Below are 19,437 nucleotides of genomic sequence, written 5' to 3'. Positions count from 1 at the left end.
ATCTTTGTTTTGTAGATGTCTCTTTATCTAGGGTAATAACATCTAGGAGAAGAGGTGCTGGATTGCTTCCTTTTTGTTCCTCATTGTTGAAAGATGACCTCTAAAGAATTTTTACAGCTCGATTCATACTTTTCCTTTAGGATACATTGAGAAAACAAGGTTTTATGTGATTTTTTTTTTTTTCCTTTTTTTTTTTTTTCTCTCCTCCTTCCCTCCTATTCATGTATACCCTTGTTTGCTTTTGTTTTTGCTGTAGTTTTGGAGAATATTTGGAATGTTGCTGTGGATGTTTAACTCCTTAATTGAAAAAGACAACTCAATAATTGAAAGATTCTAAGGAAAAAAAAAATAATTCCTTGTTTCACCTTATACTCTTGAATATTTTCACCTTATACTTTTAAATATTTCAGTATTACGGTTTTGTAAATTTTTTAGCTGAAGGCTTCTAACTTAGGGTCAGTTTACGTATCTATTTAAAATGTATGGATTTCTTATCTTTTCTGTGTTGTTTTATGCATATTTAAAAAAGCTGTCAATGAACAGATACTTCGTGTAGTTAGTAAGTGACTGAGCATGAATTAGGAAGGCCACATGTATGAGTGACCCTCAGCAGCAGTCTTAACTCATGTGAAACTGAGGTGCTTGCTGTCTGACTTCCTCTCACTTTACCCAAACTGTGTGCCCCTTCCTTATGTTGGAACTGGTGCTTGCCTTGATTTCCCCAATAAATGGACCAGGCTGCGGTGTAGGCAGAAAATCAGAGACCACTCCCCCCAAAAAAGTGCCAAAGCACAGAACCTCCTTGCCAATAGCTTACTGTTGATAAGCTCAGTTGAGCATCAGTACTTGTGCTAGGAAGTAGGTGAACCAGCTGGGTGATAGGATGATCCCAGTGTCACCTGAGAATAATTTAAGCTTTTGTGTGATGTTACTGAATATTTTTGTTTTTACTCTACCATTAGGGACTACATGTGACAGCACCTCCTTGCCAGTTGATAGGAGTAGAAATACAATGTGCTAAGAAAGCTGTACTTTGGTTAGTATACTTAGTTCAGTCAAGGTACTCAGAATCAATTACTTTTTAGGCAAAAATCCCCTTCATCACCCTATATGTGTTCTTATGTACAATCTGCGTATGGATTGTACTGCAAATACTTTGCCATTTGTACCTGTGCAAACAGTTCTACAAGTGGAGTTGTGCCTGTTTAATTGTAACTAAGGTCTAGTCTAAACAAATCAACTTTGGATATGGTAAAGTTTTATTCAAGCCATGGGGTGGTTTACTGTTCAGTTCTGGTGATGTGGATGTAGTAGTTGGGCAACTAGTAATGCTGTTGTAGCCGTGATGGTACTTGGACACAGGGAAGGCAAAGTTTGTAAACTGAGATAGTATCTCTTATAAGACTTCGGCCATTTGAGCCCTTCCTGAAACATTAATGAAAGTTTTGATAAATTATGTAGCCTGAAATCTTTTCTTCTTTTGTTAAGTAAGCTCTGGTAGGGAGATTGAGGTACTTTAATGAAGATTTGTCTGGTGTGTATATATTACTTATGCTAGTTTAGAGTACTTTGAAGAGAATTATCAAGGAAAGAGCATACAGTGGGTGCCATTGTCCTGAACAGGAAAATTTCTATCAGAAAACCTGTTGATCAGTGGAAGGGGGACTAGGGAGATGCCATTTTCATTCTTCTTTCATGTACTTGCTTCAGACAGAATGAAATAGCTTTAAAGGGATCATTCTTGTGCTGCTTATAGGAGGAACATACTGGGAAGAGCTGGATGCTGGACAGATTGCTTTGCTTAGGAGTAGTAATGTCCCATGCAGTATTGTGTTTTATCTTCAGAAGGGAGTTGAAGATCTAAATTTAACTACAGACAGTATCCCCTTAGCATGCTTTTTTTGCTTTGCTACCATGTGGCATTCTCAAGATGAGGAGTAAAGAGTAGAAAACCAGCCCTCATGCCAGGTGAATTCTGGGACATTAAAAGGACTGTGCCACTTACCCTGGGGAATATCCAGGAAGATCTGGTAAAGAACAGTATTAGCATCCTGACATGCTTAAGATTGTTTCACTCCTCAGGATGACAAGGAAAGATTCTCTACACAATATCCTAAATGCTGCTGCCTTAAGTGCTCTGTAATTGTTGACTCCTCTGACATTGCACGATTGTGACCAACTGCTGAAATTGTCCTGATTTTGTTTTCAGAAAGATGATGAGTATCTGTGTACATGTAGCCTGACTCTGTAGATGCTTTTCTCAGCTGATTTTAAACACAGCAGGAACTCGCTGATTTATCTAGATGCTGTTAAGCTTATTTTGTATGTATGCAATCAGTAAGTAGCTTTTAAGTTGTACATGGCAACTTTTTCTTTAAATGGAGACTAATTTGAATGAAAACATTCAGTTTGTTGTATGCTGCAAAAGACTTTAAATACTTTCTAATCTCAGTGCAACACAAAGAAAACCTTATGGAAGACCTCAAACGTTCTGTAGCTCTACATTTTACAGTTTTAGTTTTTTTGTGAACTGCCAAATCTTAGAGACAGTGTGGAGGTACATCTTTTTATTCACAATGTTTCGAACATGGTCTCCTGGCTAGATGATACTGACCATACTTAGACTTACTGTTTTCTTGGGAAAAGGTCATTTTAGTCACTCAAGCCCTTCACTGAGATTTGGAGTCATTTAAACTTTATAATAGAAGTTAAAGACCATCTATGCCTTTCTTGTTTGTAATCTCAGAGTCCTTTCACTTGTGAACAAACAATTCTGGCTGTTAGCAGTTTTCTCTTGGCAACACCCTATTGCATTCAGGCCTGTGTTTTTGGCTTTTGTAGTACATTTTTTAAAAAGACTCAAAGTTGGCAGCAATACTTCAGGACTACCTTTCAGCTTGCTTACCTTTACATGCTCAGTAATGTTAAGCATGTTTAGCACTAAACAGGTCGTACATGAAAGACACCATGGAAACATCTTAGTTTGTGGAGCAGTTCCACAGTAATTACAAGAAACAACTTCACTTGTGCAGAGCTCTGAAGTTCAGCTCTTCTGCTGAATGCGAATCTCACTTCTGGAGCTGAAATGCATCTTTTATTTTTAACCTTGGTGATTGCTTGGCAGCAACTGCCAGTGAAGTAAATCTTAAAGGGCTGATTTAAGAAGTCTCTTGGCATTCTTGCATCTTCTTATATTAGAAGAACCTTTCGCAAGCATCTTGGCTAGATGTGGTTAAGCCTGTTGTGCTAATGTCTCTGAGCGTTGCTTCCACAGTGTCATAGAGGTAATGTGAGGACATGCTCTGAGGCAATATGACAGGTAATTCAGCACAATGGCAATTCTATTGCTTAAAGCTGGTAGAAAGAAAAAACTAGTAAAACTTGTTGGTTAAATGTCTAATGCAAACTGAATGATCCGTGAAACTAACAATGGCTGTTTCAGCTAACAACCTATTTGCCATGCTGTGTGGAATATCAGTAGGGGTGTGTGCATGTGTGTGTGTAACTGTTGTTTATGAACAGCTGTTTTGCTTACTTGTCTTTCTTTGGTTTTAGCTATAGCTGCAAAGTGGTGCAGTATACTGCCATGAAATTAGTCTTGAAATTGCCTTTTAAAGTAAGACACCCAGCAAGTTCATTTCAAACTGTAGTTTTTGTTGCATATGCTTTTCTTTCTTCCCTAGATCAGTTTTGCCAAATGGCAGTGTGATTATGTCTTCATGTTTCTTGCACAAAAATAGAATTGTGAATTGGTTGCTTGAAATAAGACAAAGCAAGGCAAGATTTCAGTTGTTCTGTGGTTTTCTAAATATTTGTCCTTGGCTTTAGAATCCAGTTGCTTAACTTCTTTGGGCTTCCTGTGTAATGTTGTTAGACCTTGGCTTGATTTCCAAGGGGTGATAGTCCTGTGGCCCTTATGTTTACCTAGTAAACAGCTGTGGCCATTTTAGATGTTACCTCTTGTGGAGGTTACTGACCATGTAGTGGAGTTAGCAGGAAGATGAGCATACCATCTGCTCTGCTGTCATATTGTAAACTTACCTTCTTGGGTGATTAAAGCAGTGTGCCACGCTGAACTTGGACAACTGAGGTATCATTTGGTTCTGCAAAGTCTGTTACCTCCTCATTAGCAGCTCTTTTCTCTCAGGATTGCCAGACAGCTGAGGGGATATAATATTACAAACTGCTGCAGCTAAATTAACTATAGCACATCTGTCAGAGCTGAGAATTATCTTGCAGTGGTCATACATAAATGAGATTACTCCTTGAAAGGAAGAAGTATATTATTTATTGGCTTTTTGGAGATGGTGTTTTATCCCCCATCTTGTATATTTAATCTGCCCACCTACATTATGGCAAAGTTCAGCATCTTTTATTGGGTACTAAAATTTCAATCTAATTATGCACCCTGGCAAGCTAAAATTTCTTAAATCTGTTATCTTCATGTTATGTGTTAATCGCATCTGAGTATTTTGATGCAACAGTAATAGAATGACACCTATTGATTAGAGCAAAGCAGATTCTCAAAGTAATTCTGAAGCTTCCAATAAGCACTGATTTGTTCTGATGGCTTCTGGTGCTGTGATGTCAAAATGTTCTGGCTGTTCTCCTCCCAAGGCAACCAAGTCTCAAACAGGTATTGCTTGGCTGGCTGTCAAAATTACCACTGCACAGTGATGTACAAGATAAATATGTAACCAATAGCTCTCTTGGATGAGGGCTCAGATTAACTGGTTGTGTCATTAGGTAATTTTCTGCAAGTTCAATAATCTTCAACACCTTGAGTTAAATTTGTCTCAAAATCTTTTTGCAGTGTTGTAAGTATAAAATAACATTACTCTTCTGAGTAGAAAGCACAGGTTATGCTTTTCTGAAGGAACTGTCTCTGATTGCTGTGGTGGAATGAATGGTGTTTCAATCTGTCTGGTCTAATTCTTATGTAGAGGTAAAGGTGCAGACCCATTGCTAGCAGTAACTGAATATTTTACTTTCAGTATAAGAAACATACTCACTCACAGTCTGTCTAAAGTTTGTTGCTGCTCGAGATGTGCTTGCTAGCTACTGCTTGAGCAGCTGTACCACTACTTTGTGTCCTAATTCTGGTGAAGCCTACCCTAGGTGGTTGAGTGTGGGTTTGAGCTTCATACTCGGAAAATGCTGACAATTAGAGTGGGTGTGGTATGTAGTTTTTTTCTAAATAGTGTTAACAGTGTAGAGTTTGCAACTTTGTAAAAGTGAAAAAAAAATTATAAAACATCACAGTGTTTCTGTGAATTTACTGTTTTATGGAGGTCACTCTAATCTTTCAAAGTTGTGTTTAACTTGTGTTAGGACACAGAAGTATTGATGGTCATAATAAGAATTCATTTTCTAACAGTGTCGAAATCTATGTAATTGATCTCTTGAGAGTTCGTGTACATATAAAAGGCGTTGCTCATAGCTGCATACTGAGTATGCTCTTCTTTCAACCAACTCTTACACTCCTCTTTTTAATTTTAGTTTAATTATACCAACTCTTTGTCTTTCAGAACCCACACATAATCAGGCAAACCGAACCAAGAAGAAGCAGAGTATTTGCAAAGGCTCCCAGCATCTCATGAATGAACTAACGGAACCCGATAATGCTGGTTCTGCAGAGCCAGGTCTGCGGCTCAGAAAAGGACACATGTCTGACACTGCAACAACACACGCAGCCTTTGAAGAGGACAGCTCTGAGCAGAGCCTTCTTTTAGTGAAGCCACCTCTGTCTTCTGACCAGGAAAATGTAAGTTATATGATTATCTTCTAGGTTTGCTAGGGCAGAAATAAATTTTGACGTAAGTGCTTCAGTGCTTTATATAAAGTTCCAGGAATTTGAAACATGGGCTTACAGCCTCTGCTAAATAGTTGTAATAAAATCGGGAAGATATCATAAATACTCAGTTACATGTATGAGAAGTTGGGTGACAAGATAGGGTAGATCTGCCACTGTTAGATATTTTCATTCCCACCTCAGAGAAATATGACTCGTAATGGTTTGTTCTCTGCTGAGGTGCTGCTGTTACCAAATATTTTTGTTCTGTAACTTCCAATTAATTATAAGTGAAAGAAGAAAATATATTGACACCAAATATCATCGGAACCTTGGATAATTGCTGTAATTTTAGAGATTTGGACAGAAAAAATTGTTCGTAAGTATTCTTGTTGGAAGAATGGCCAGGCAGGATTAGGTTTAACATCCATAGTCACAATATCCTCAGACAGAAGCCTGTAACAGACAGAGAAGGAAGAGTATAAGGATGGAGAAGCATGTAGTATTGCTTTGCTAAAACACTCTCACAGCTTTTAGTAATTGATGGCTTATAGATGTCCTGAGCCAGTGGCAAAATTTTTGAATTTTTGGTGCATAAGCCTTCATAAGTTTTAGCAACCACAGCATCCTGCGGAAAGGCATTCCACAGTTTAATTAGGTGTTGTATGCAGGTAATGACTCCAAGCATTGGACAGAAGTGCCTTCTGATTAGAGAGTTTCCAAATTGTAATTAGTGCTTCTCCCAGGATATATACAGATAGATACCAGCACAGTTAAGTGGAAGAGACATTCAGCTTAGACGCGCTGTTAAATTATCACAGCTTAATGAATTTATTGTATCAGCTCAGTTACAGCAACTGTGTGGTTTTAGCCAGTAGCAAAAATATACTGATGCTACTTAACATAGCCTTCAATACAAAAGAGTTGGATTGTTGCTGTGATTGCATTTGCCACAGACTCTGGGTGTATACATGGACCCCTACCATGGTTCAGCTGACATGAGAACTTGTATTATGCTAACTGCAATTTATTAGTTTCACGTGTCCTTATAATGAGATATCAGAATAGGTATTCATGTCTGAGTAGCCAAACCAACATGCTGAAAGTTGTACACCACTCAAACTTGTATAGGACATTCCTCAGTATCGTAACAGGAAACACCCAGTCTTTTTATTTGCATTATCTGGAAGGTCATAATACATGTATATAAGGTGCAAAGTGTTAGCCAATAGCTGTGTTTGGTAAGGTTAGAAAAAAGAAAAGTTGAATTGTACTAGGAGGTATTTTGAACTTATATATGTTTATATGACTGCGTTTGGGATCACCTATTTTGAAGGTCGTTTTCATTCTTGTCACTAGTTTCCTGGTTGAATAATGTGACTTACCTGTTGCCTGCAGATGGAATAACCCAAAGTAAAAGCCCATAACTGACTATTGCCTCTAATTGTTTCTGTATATTTGCTTAGCTAAATAGAAATTATTTAGATGAGTTCAAGTGTTTAGTTTTAGAATCTGGGAAATAAAATAATTAAAGTACCTTCACTCTCTCTTCTGCCTTTTCTGGCATTCTTAGCACGTGCTAGTCTTTTGTGTGTGTGTATTTGCTTTCATCCTTATGACAAAGGTATGTATTTCTTCTGCTCACTACTCTTTTTCTATTTGATGTCTTCTGTCTTCTCTAATTTCCTAAAATGCAACTGCAGAAGTTGTTCTTGCCATTTGTCTTGAACTGTATCTCTTTCTTTGCCTTATATAGCCTCCTGTTTTTTTGACTTTTTTCATCTTATGCTTTTATTCTTGGGCTTTGTGTTTTCTTACTTTTTAATACTGTGATATCTGTACATTTTTTTTCTTCTTAGAAGGTTGAATAACTGGTAATTCAGATGGAGCATCCCAAAACACACCACTGTCACTGTCACAAGCAAATACCATTTACAGCTTGCCAAATGGCCTTAATTATGTGACATACTGCAGTGTTCTAAATAATGTGGAGAAAACATTATGCTGTATATCTTCCTCTCTTGTATAAGCCTCAGCACAGCTGCTACTTGAATGCTTGCTAGAATTCACTTTTTTTGCTCTACTGTATGTTGTGGATAAAAGCAACTGCCTCAGTAGAGATTACCTGTTAGTTCCAAATCATGGTCTTCCTCTGGTTTTGAAGAGGCCCATGTTTAGATAACAGTAATATAAGGTTGTTGTTCTTTAGTGGATGTCAATAGTGCTCGGCACACAGGCTAAACATGGACTTAAAAAAGGATTCAAGTGGTGCCTTGCTTGTGTTTACTGTTCTGATTGCTAAATGCAATCACACTGAAGCTGATGGGCACAATCAAGGAATTCCCATGTTGGAGAAGGAAAGTGGATGAAAAGTATATAGTGTCCTGATGGTAGAACAATGGTGGTAATTGAATATACTTTTAAGTGCTTCTACTTGTGACAGGTATTGACTTTCTTGACTATCATAACACAGATGTATTCTCGTAGATGCGCTACTTCCCCAAAACTTTCTTGGCTTAAGGAATGAGGTATTAGTGAAACACTGTGGTTTTATGCAGTGATAATATTACATAGTTTGCTTTTTCTCTTGCCTCCTATTACCTTATGTCATTACAGCTCCTTTGTATATCTAAGTACTGCCCCAAACTTGCCTATACAAGATTCCTTTTCCTCTGCCTACTTGTATCTACTTTCTGCTTTACCTGTAGGAGGAAGCTGTCTGAGCTCTTAAAAGATAGTAGTTGCTTTTATTGCATTATTTTAGTAGACTTTCCTAAGGAGGTGTGTGGAAACATACCACTGCATTGTTCAGAACTATTTTCCATTTCTCCGCCAACTTTAATAACTGTTTCTAATTTTGATGGGCCAAAATATTGGTCTTCTTTAGAAATAAAGCATACTCATGGGAATTTTTTTTTCCATGGTATTAAGTAGTCAAATTCAGTCCTACATGTTTTTTTTTTTTCTGAGGCCTTTGTCCCTCAGTAACCTACCTGGCTGGTTGCATAGCTATGAAATAAAAATTACATTGCAAATCTCATTTTCTGTAAAATGTGCCATTCACTGAGTACATGTAGCAAAGATTTAGTAGCTGTGTTGAGCGTGCATATCCATAATAATAATAAAACAGCTGCATCCTTCTGTGTTAATCTGCCAGTTTTATAATGATGCTTGCAAGAAGATACAGATCATAAAAAATCAGTATCTTTTTACACCTGAACCTCTTAGTTTGTGTTTTACCGCATAATTCTGTTCTCTCCTAGACTGCATGTATGTTTGTATATTATTCCCTTTTACAAGTATCTGTTCCAAAGAATAGATGCGCATCTTGCTATCTTGTTTAAACATGCAGTTAGTGTAGTGGCAGATGAATGGTGTACCACCTGTGAGAAGTAGTGACCATTTCTCTGAATGATAAGGATTTGGTGGTGAGAAAAGGTTCAGGTAAGCTGTTTTAAGTCTTCTCCTTTCAGCAGTTTAAACTTTTTTTCCTTTCTTTGGTTTGCATGTGCTGTGTATGTGCCAATAAGGCATTTTTCAGCAGGTGCTTCCCTCCTGTAGCATCTCGGGTAGCCTATCCTTTGGGACAATCTTTGCTGCTTTCCTAGTGTTTCTATGCCTCAACTGCCTTTGTAATTCCAGCAGTGATAGTTCCTGAAGAAACATCTCTTACTGTGGCTTTGTTAAGCTAACACAATCAAATGCATGTGACTTTTTATGACCTGATGAATGGGCTCTTTATGCAAACCCGGGCTTGACTCTTTCCTTTTATACTTTAACCTGTCAAATGACCGGAGGTAAACAAAAGAACCATTTTCTTTGCTTTTATTTCAATTGCCTGACTTTAATGATGATTCCTTTTATGCAGTTGAGTTGTATTGTGCAGTTGTCCTGTGTGGCACCAAAAGTTATCCATGAATTGGAGACCTGCTACTCTGAAGTGTTTGATAATGCATAGTAAGGGTTTGACAGGAAGTATGCATAGGTCTCAAGTCATCTGAATAGACAGAAGAAATTTGGGCAAACACTCATCTGGATTGCTTCTCAAGGAGCATGAATTTGACTTCAACAGGAACTTATTTGACTTCTGATGAATTTCATGATACCTAAAAAAGTCTTGAGGCAGGGGGCAGAAATATAATAGATTTTAATGTACAAAAGAATAGGTTTTGGAATAATTGGAAGGCGAGCTTTACTTGAGGCTTTAGACTAGAACTTAACCAAGGCTTTTTTTGTGCTGGAAGTTTGTACATATGTACAGAAATAACGACAAAAATCGTTTTGGTATTGACAGAAGGGAGCATCTAAAGTCAAGAAATCGTTAACTACATGGTACATGCTGAATGAAAATATACAGGTGAAGTTTTAAACCAAAGGTGAACATTTAAAAAAAAATCCATCTGTCTGGAGGTGATACCTGTAAATTCTGATTTCCTTTCTTTTTTTTTTCTTCTCCTTTATAGGTATATTTGAAAGTTTCTTGCGTAGCTTGAAATCATTTAACTTTGTTTTCAGTCTAGCATTTTACTATTTGTGAAATAATGATTTATGATGATTTGAAACTCAGCATCTTTGTTTGCCTTCTCCCTGCATTACATTACAGTTTTCGTTGGTAGAAATTGTCTTCTAAGTGTGTATGTGAAAGACCTGGCCTAACAGAATTTGAGCTCCCACCAAAACTAGTTTGCTTTTGTTTTAAGGCAGATTACTTTAAAAAAGTTTTGTTCTGCAGGGTTTATAATCTCTTCCTTTCCTACATTTTTTCAGGTCTTGGGAAAGAATGTTATTTCTTTGAAAGTGTGTGTAAATAGGCATTTTACTTGGAATCAAAATATCTTAACAACTGAATTTCTCCTTAATTTGCTGTTTTAAGCACTGGAAGTAATGCATATTTTTTACTCAGACTGTTAGTCACTGAAGTGCTCAAGTCTATCCCTACAAATATGCTTTGTTTTTCTTGTACAACAAAGCCTTTTTAGATACACAGAGTAAAATATCACCAAGTATTCCCACTTAAAACAGTACAAAGACACTGTACTTCTGAGGAGATGTTTTTGAGGCTTCACAGGCTTGAGTTGGTTGGATGCTGATGCATCCTTTGATGAAGGGTGATGTGCCTGGTTTATTAACAGGCTTTTAGAGCTTGAATGTCTGCAGAAAAGACAAACTGGTGACCTATTCAGCCTTGAGTAGACAGTAGTCTTTGGTAGCATGTGGGAAATAGCTGTCTCTGTGTTTGCCCTGTCTCCTAAAAAAACTCATGTGAATTAACATGAAAGTAGTAATAGGTTATGGTTTCTTGAGCTGCAGTCGGGTTCAACTGCCTCCTGTTGGTCTGGACCAGGATCTTAATTCTTTTGAGAGGGGAACTGTTGGTTCTGTGCTGAATTTGCTGCCTGCCAGCTGGTTTTGTAACCATTGCTTGCTGTGCTGTGTGTTGAAACTAGGAGAGGGAGGGAGTGGTTTTGTTTGTAATTCACTGTAACAACTGTTTGCCTGGACAAGGGTTAGATTCCACAGTTTTTTGCCTTTGTTCTCTTGGAATTTGTATCTGTCTGATTTGGGCAGCAATGGGGGAGGTGACAGCCTTTTGCAGAGACATAAGATAGTTTTGTACTGGCAGGTTGACTTGCATCTTCCTCCAATTGTTTTAGATTCATTAACTCTGCTCTTAAATTCAGCAGTACACTTTCAATGTCTGTTTTTTAACAGAGCATTTTTTGCATGAGACCAGCATACTTATTTTCTTTGTCTGTTGTCAGGATTAACAATGACAGAGGAGCAGAAAGTGGCACAGGAAAACCTCCTGAAGTAGAAGCAATTTCTAAGGGCTTTTCCCTAAAGTCTATTGATGAGCTCATGGGCATTGAGGTCTTTGGTATTGACAGAAATCAGTAGTTGTTGCTGCTTAAGAGATTCATCAGATCATTTTCATCTGAAGATACTTAATGAGAGACCTAATTCTAATAAAGGGTGTATTAGCAAGGTCGATGAAGCCAAAATGTGACTTTGTCATAGGACTATTTGCTAAATGAGTGTGAAATATTAGTGCTAGCTTTTAATGAGCTCCAGCAAGCATTCACCCATGACCAATTGTATAAAACTCTTTCCAAGTGCTGTATTAAGTGACCTCTGGCTTTTATAAGAAGGTGACCTACAAAGGAAAAATACTAAACTCCAGGAACTTTCAAGCACTTAACATTTCATCCAATAGGCTGAAAGGGTCATTGGCACAGTGCTAATGAAAGACATACTTCAGTCCTGTGACAGTGTGAACAGCTATGTACACCCTGCTTAGAGGGTGAATGTAGTTAGCCTTTTGGAAACTGTGATGTCTGTATGTTTACAAGCCTGTTAGCTTGAGAGAGAACATGAAGTTTTAAGTGACAAAGCTATTATTTAGCATAAGATGGTATTTGCAGAAGTTAGGAAAAGTCAGTCAAAGTTTTAAGGTGCTTTGCTTTTCCAGTTAATGACTTACAGTCCAAAGAACACAAGCTGATGAAATTCTGAAAAATGTGCAGCAGGCTTTTATGATAAATGCCATGGCATGGCACCATCTACCACTGTTTTCCCCTTGTGAAAGACCAGCTGATAAAAGGTCAGTTGACAGACTGGGTACAGAAGAGTTGCTGAAAAAAGCAATCTAGCTAGCTGAAAAGGATGTTGTTACAGGACTGCGATTAGAAAAGCAGTGTTTTTATACTGTAGCCTTGAACTTATCCTAGCCATTATGCTGAATGCTCTCGAGTTACTGAATCTGGCTTACTGCCCCAAGAAGCATTAAATGTCTTGAATGTCATGTTAAACACTATTAATCATTCATCTGATGAGATCAAGATAAACGAGCAAAATCTCCCAAGTTGTGTCTAGACTTTGTGACTTCAGTTTAATATGGGGGATAACGGTGCTATTGTAAATGCAGCAACATATGTTTTCTAACTTGCATTTTAAGAAAAGAATTGTATGTTAAGTACCGAGTTGTATAATGTCCTACGACACAGTTTTTCTGGAGTATCTTGACTGTGTTAAAATGATGTGTTTCTACTGGGGCAGATTTCTGTCAGGACACAGATAATGAAGAGAGTGGGGGAGCATCTATCAGCAGCTGAAGGAAGCCACAAGAACAGTAGAACAGATTCAGACTCCATCACTCTTTTTGGAAATTCCTGTGATGGTAGCTTTAGGGCGCTGGTGTGGTGTCTTGGTGGTGAATTGGCATCACAGGCAATTGAGCTTTGAAACATGGGGCTTCATTTACTCCAGAGATTAAAAAATACATAGGTATGTGCACAGCTAGGTCCTTGAGTAGCTGCGTGATGAATATTCAAGAAGTAATTCTAACATGGGAGAGCTGTGCCCTTTCTGTGGCATTTGCAATCTTGTATTGCATTTAGTGGTGTTACTGGTTAGTTACTGGTGCACTTCTGGTTCTGCATCAAATACCACAGACATGCAGCCAGGTCAAAACTGCCACATTTTTGAAGGTGCAGTCCTGAGAGCTGCTGGAAGTTTTGAGGGTACAGCAGCCTGTTGAAGTGATCAGTAGTTTAACTTGCCTTAGTCCATGCCTAGTTAAGTTCTTAGGTTCCTTTTAAACTGATGAACAATACAAAAGGGGGAACTGGAGATCATTTGACATCCAGCTGGTATGTGTTGACAAGAAACATGGCCTTGCATGTGATCCACAGAAGGAATTCCGGGACCTATCTCAGTAAAATGGGAGCTGATGTTCCCTTTGTTTCTGTTGCACTAGCTTGAGCTACTTAAATCCCTTGGTTATCTGAAAAAGCTCTCCTGACAAAAATGTTACCAGTTTCTGCCAGATTAGTACTGGGCTGGCTGATGAGCCCAAGAATCAGAGGCATGCCAGAAGCAATGTAAAAGAAGATGGGGGCGAGGAAGACTGAGGACCGATTTGGACAGAGTAAGCTTCTTAGGTGGCTTAATTCAAGTGTGACTCAAATTTCAGTTTGCACACTCTAAGGAACACAGATTGATGATCTTACCTAGTAAATTGCAGTCTGAAGTAATGAATAAGAGCTTGCTTGTCACCTGCACAAGGAGCAATGTGCGAACTCTCAAACTGTCTAGAAATCAATAAAGTGACATCCAGAAACTATAGACCTGAAGAAACTGCACTTCGACCACTGGAAGTCCAAATTTTTCAAAAGTGGGAAAAGGGTTTCTGGAATCTTTTTCTGCTGTTGTGACTTGACTTCTGACAGGCTTTTCCGTAGTAGGGGCATTAATAAACAGTGTGTCTGCTAACAGATTTGAGAGCAAGAGTATAAAAACTTTTAATACATGTGAGAAGGATAAGCTGTTGAAGTAGATAAGTATATTGCATTTACTAGAGCAGGTTTTACTACAATTTTGTCTGTAGCAAGATCTTTGGTATGTGATACGACTTTTTTGGACTGCAAATTGTACTAAATGTAAACATTTTTTTGCTTTTAAGCTTTTGTGCCATTGCTATAATAGACCAAGATTTTCATGTTAAACTTACTTAATGATGAGCACTGTACAGTTGGACTCTGATTTCTTGCTTTTATTTGCGCTGGTGGTGCTCTTAAGTCTTGGTTTTGGCATTAAACTTTTCCCTCCATACAAAAGCACGCTCTCAAATTGTTGTTTAAAAGATGATCTGTGCCTAAAAGTGTGTGCCCTGGAACTCTGTACAAAGTGGTATAATTGAGTCTGATTTCTACCTCTTTTTCTTACCTTCTTGTCGTCACAAAAAAAATCTGTAAAAATGTGATTCTGTGGGCAGAACTTAAAAATAGTTGAAAATGGGTCCTAAAGGGTATACTTACTATTGCTGCTGCATGTCAGAAGTAGTCTTGAATTTTTGATGTGATCAACCAAAGAGAATATACGAGTCCTGAGATAAGAAGTAACTTGTCACAGTGGAATTTTACAAGATGCCTTTTGAACAGAAAAGTGGTATTTTTCCCCTTCAGTCATTGTCTGAAGAATTGAAGGTCAACAGACTCCTTCAGATTTCCAGATGAAAACTGTCATTTGTGTTGAACTCCAGCTATAGATTTCCAGCTTCCAAGAAGCACAGATCACTATTCTTTCTAATAGGACATTACAGGAAGGAGTCGGGAGAGGACAGACATTCCAGAACAGACCTCATTTTGCCTTCTTAGCAAGAAAAGGACTAAGAAGCTGAGCTTTAGTTTTTTTCCTTGAATGTTAATTTTGCAGTTTAATGGCAGGAAGGAGGTAGTAAAATCAATTCCATTTTCTGGCAGCAATCTGGATTGTATATAAGATATGAATTCTTTTTATCATTAAAAGAAGCTCAGTAATGATTTGTTTGTAGGCACATTGCCAAAATGCAAAGATTTTGGACTAGTTCATAAATAGCTGTGCTCTCCGAGCTTTATAGTCTGTTCAAATTCAAACCTTCCCATCATTCTAGAAATGGGAGTATGTGGAGAGGGGGAAATGAACATTTTTTGGCTTTGAGTCACTGAGCAGACTGCAATGAATACAGGCTTTGATTACATAAGGGACCTTTTTTTCATTCAGTCCACCCAGTTTTGTAAATTGAGGATTACTAACTTGTTCACCCTATCCCATCTGGTCAATGTGTGGTGCTGGGAGAGGGAATTCTAGGGTAGCTAAGCTGTGCTTCTTGTATCGAGCACATTGGAACTTAAACACCAGCCTTGCTTTTTGGTAAGGCCAATTTTTGGAAATGAAAGTTTTCCTAGATTTCTGAGATGGTGCAGTCTGTCAAATGCATCTTATCGAGACCTGCACGGCAGGGGGTATGGACTAAAGGATCTTCAAAGGTTCCTTGCAATCCAAGCAATTCTATGTCACTGTGACCTTGAGTTAACAATTTATAATACTGAAAACTGAGAATCCTAACCAGAGAGATCCAGTAGTAGAAAAAGGAAGTACAATTGACACTGTGGGAAGTAATGTCAGTGAATGTTGTTGAGTCAGATTGAAAACAAAATGGTGTTTTATTTACACGCAATCTGGTCCAACAGGACATGTGCTTATTTTAGGAAGATACTAAACCTGTTTACATCTCGGTATTGCCTGATGCCTTTCTCAGTAGAATTAATAGGCTAATATAGACAGAATGTATTTAATACTGTTATGTACTTCTGTAGGATATGCCCAGAGTTGATCGATATTTATATCAATTATCTCTGAAATGTGAAATCATTGCCCGTACCTGCTCAAAAGGGGTATTGAGTGGAATGATAAATGAGGGTGAGTAGACAGTACAAGGAACCTGGATGATGTTCAAAGATTAAATTAGTCAATAAAGTTGTCCTTTTGTGAACAAATGGGAAGTCATACATAAAATGCTAAGAGTGTATATAATATATTGCATAGCAGAGATCTGCATTCTGGATAATCAAAATTAAAGAACTTTTGAAGAGGTGTGACCTCTTCAAAAGATGAAGCTTCACTAGCTACTGTAAGCCTTGGGTTCAAAAGCAAGTATGTAATTTCTCACTCAAAATACATAATTTTTCACAAATCTATGTGGCTTATTGAAGGTTGGAAGAAATCTCCTTTTATTTATTAAAAAAATAAAGTTTTCAGCAGCTTGACCAGTTAACTTGTTGATGGAAAAAGCCAATAAGGCCTTACTCTTAGGGGAGAGCTGCAATGTGGAATGAATGCACAGCCAGATCTGATCTCAGAATCAAATTTGAGGACCTTAAACTGAAGAAAAATGATGATAATTCATAAAGTATGCGAGGCTACATAAGAGACTGTGGGTTGCTTTGCATGGAATTACTCTAAGTAATATTGATTTTAAAGTTGTTAACCTTGATACGGGAATAGGAGAGAGGAGGTGGAGTAGCTGGGAATAGGGAAGAGGCCAATCTCCATACAGATTGTGAGGCTTTCTTGGGTTGGTCACTTGGTGCCTAGCAGCTTGCTAGGAAGGGGAGGGTACAAGCCTGGAGGGTACAAAAGGCTCATTTTCTCTTTTCTAGCTTTCTCAAACTTGTTTACCTTGGAAGCTGAAGTGTTGAATGGAGTCTTTCATGAGCAATGAGGATTGTAGTAATCTAACAGAAATGTAGAACTATTGTGCCCCCTTTACCCCTCCCCCTTTGTTTTTTCCTCAGTGGAAAGCTAGAGTGTAGCATACTCCATATGCATGGGTAAGGCAGCACCAGGGTACAGAACTGCCAGAGATGTGTACCAGCTGAGTGTCCAGACTCAGTGGGTTTTTTTGTTTGTTTTGTTTCTTTTTTTAATTCTCTTGGTACATTTTGAGGGATATTGATGCTTCTCTTTATTTGAATTCTGCTTCTGTCTGCTTTTCTTTGGTAACTTGCCTTCTGTCTAACTCGCAAAAGTTTCATACTAGTTTTTGAAATACTTTGAAAGTCAAACAAATCAGTAAATGTTCATTACTGGATTACGAGCTGAACAGAAATGTCAGTTAAATAGAATAGATCCTCAGGATTTGATTTTAGGGTTGAGGTGAAGCATTTATAACAAGGTGAGTGGATTCCTTTCTTTGGCTTGCCTTTTATTATCCCAAAATGCCAGCTATGTTATAGAGTCATTAAGGCAGGCACAGTGACATTGAAACAAAGTAGGGAAGTAATCCTTCCCTAGAGGTAAGATGAAAGACTCAGATACTGCTTCCAAACCTGGTTAAAATGTGCAAAATGGATTACACATGTTGTTCTCACATGCCTAAGAAGGTAATAATCCTTCTGAATTCCTTCCTCAGTGCCTTACAGGGGAAGAAGACTTCTTTAGTTGCCAAAATATAAAATCATAATTCTGTATGGAAAACATAACCTTTCTCTGTTCATGCTTTTATGTTGCTACAAAGCATTTTCTCTTTCTCCCCCACCCAGTGTTCTGAAGAATATAAACACAATGATGAGTCACCTCAAGAAGATGAAGGGTTTATGGGTATGTCACCTCTTCTGCAAGCCCACCATGCTATGGAGAGAATGGAAGAATTTGTGTGTAAGGTAAGGCCATGTGGAAACAGCTGAATTAGTTTGCTTTTTTAGAAAGATCCAGTGGGCAACAGACTATACCTGCAGCAGCTGTGCTACTAATGTGGGGGAAAGCAGGTGCACACCTTACTTGAATGGGCATCTCTTATAACTAGTATCTTAAAACTAGTAACACTGCAGCTTCTCAGGATCTCAGTAAATGAATAAATTGTAAAGCATGGAACAATAGGGATTGCAAATCAGACTCTAAAGCTAATAATGCAACCAAGTCTCTCTTGAGGTACACCTGTGAGTGCAAAGCAGTTCTTCTCGTTCAAGACACTTTATATAAATTAAAGGCCATTTTTTCCATGTTTCTTCAAACTTGCAAATATTTTGCTTCTCCAGCACCATTTGTCTCCATTGTAGAATAAGCTTTGTCCCTTACTTGAAAAGGAAACAAAGCTTTGTTAAAACTGTATCAAAGTAAATCCATTATGAGTTGTGTAATTGCTGACCTTGGATCAATTTTTGCTACTTTTTAAAGCCATAGGCTGTATCAGTCTCTGGCTGTCCTTCCTTGGTGAAAGGAGTGCTGCATCTTTATACACTTGTTCCTGCTGGTTTTGTGAACGATTCTTGGATGTTTTTTGGAGAGTGACCCTAGTTATTTGATCTTTTTTGTGTACGTGTGTCTGTTGAATTTTTTTTTTTACTATGCATCTTTCCCCATTTTTAGAGGTTCTGTAGGATGGATTGTGTAAAATTAATTCCTTCCTGCTCCTCCTACTTCAATTCAAGTTTTTAGTTCATGAAGTAAACGAGTGATTTTCTTCTTTGGTGTATTTGAGCACCCATTCTTTAACTGGGTTATTCTGTTTAGTTTTGTTTTGCTTCTGTAAAGGAGTATGGAGAATTGGTTCTAAAACTCTGGGCTCTTGTTGTTGAAACTGAAATAAGAATATAGCTTTCTGAACTTAGTGTTTCAGGATTCTTCAAACTTGCTCCTGTACTACTAGCCAGACGACAAACCCAAGAAACACTGCAGAAACAACCCCGGTACATAAAGCATTCCCTGATACCCCTCTGCTTGGCCGTGCAGCTTCTGAAGCCAAACTGAAGATTTCATGTGTCTTATGTTACTGAAGCAGTGCCAAGAGCACCTGTGCACACTATTTTCATTCGGAACCAGCTGCAAGAATAGATTTGTGCACATATGTTCTCTCTCTCTGAAAAGCAAAAATTTGATGGAATTGAGAGTCATGGATCTGTTGCCTTAACTGATCTGTCACCATTTGTTTTGGGAGTGGGGGAGCATTTCTTTTCCAACCTGGCTAAGAGTTTGGATACTTCTCATAGGACTCTGCCACTTCATGCTTTCTGGCCCATATTAGTGCTGATAAGTAGCTTTTTTGCTAAACTGCCCTAAAGGCTAGCAGGTACAGAGTCTGAATGGTTTGTGGTTAGAAGAACAGACTTGTACTTGTTTCTTGGAGAGAGCTAGGTGTCAGTTTCTTTAGTTAAATGAAAAGCATAATCTGTGAAAATAACAGGACATGGAAATTAAATGCTTTCCCTTCATTAGCAGTGAAAAAGCCCAATAGCTTTCCTGTTCAAGGAGATGCTGAAGTATTTCTCTCTGGTCACACAGCTCAACTTCCTATTCAAAACAGTGTAATTATGGAACAGTGGTTTAAG

General features: G+C 38.1%; 1 protein-coding gene across 12 annotated transcripts in view; it reads left to right on the top strand.

The window, feature by feature from the left end:
- Positions 1-19,437, top strand: part of ADIPOR2 (adiponectin receptor 2) — a 44,524-nt gene that overhangs the window by 17,049 nt on the left and 8,038 nt on the right. For 7 of the 12 annotated variants that reach the window (XM_071768092.1, XM_071768112.1, XM_071768135.1 and 4 more), the window contains exons 2-3: positions 5,529-5,764; positions 17,653-17,772. In XM_071768092.1, the coding sequence (XP_071624193.1) occupies positions 5,597-5,764; positions 17,653-17,772 (288 nt within the window). In that variant the 5' untranslated portion in view covers positions 5,529-5,596. Of the gene's footprint in view, positions 1-1,938; positions 2,031-3,297; positions 3,320-5,528; positions 5,765-17,652; positions 17,773-18,720; positions 18,799-19,437 lie in introns of those variants that run through there. The other 5 variants (XM_071768064.1, XM_071768055.1, XM_071768049.1 and 2 more) reach the window with 4 other exon arrangements.

Source organism: Heliangelus exortis, chromosome 1, assembly GCF_036169615.1.
Source record: "Heliangelus exortis chromosome 1, bHelExo1.hap1, whole genome shotgun sequence".
Taxonomy (NCBI): Eukaryota; Metazoa; Chordata; class Aves; order Apodiformes; family Trochilidae; genus Heliangelus; species Heliangelus exortis.
This window is presented reverse-complemented; position numbering and strand designations above follow the sequence as displayed.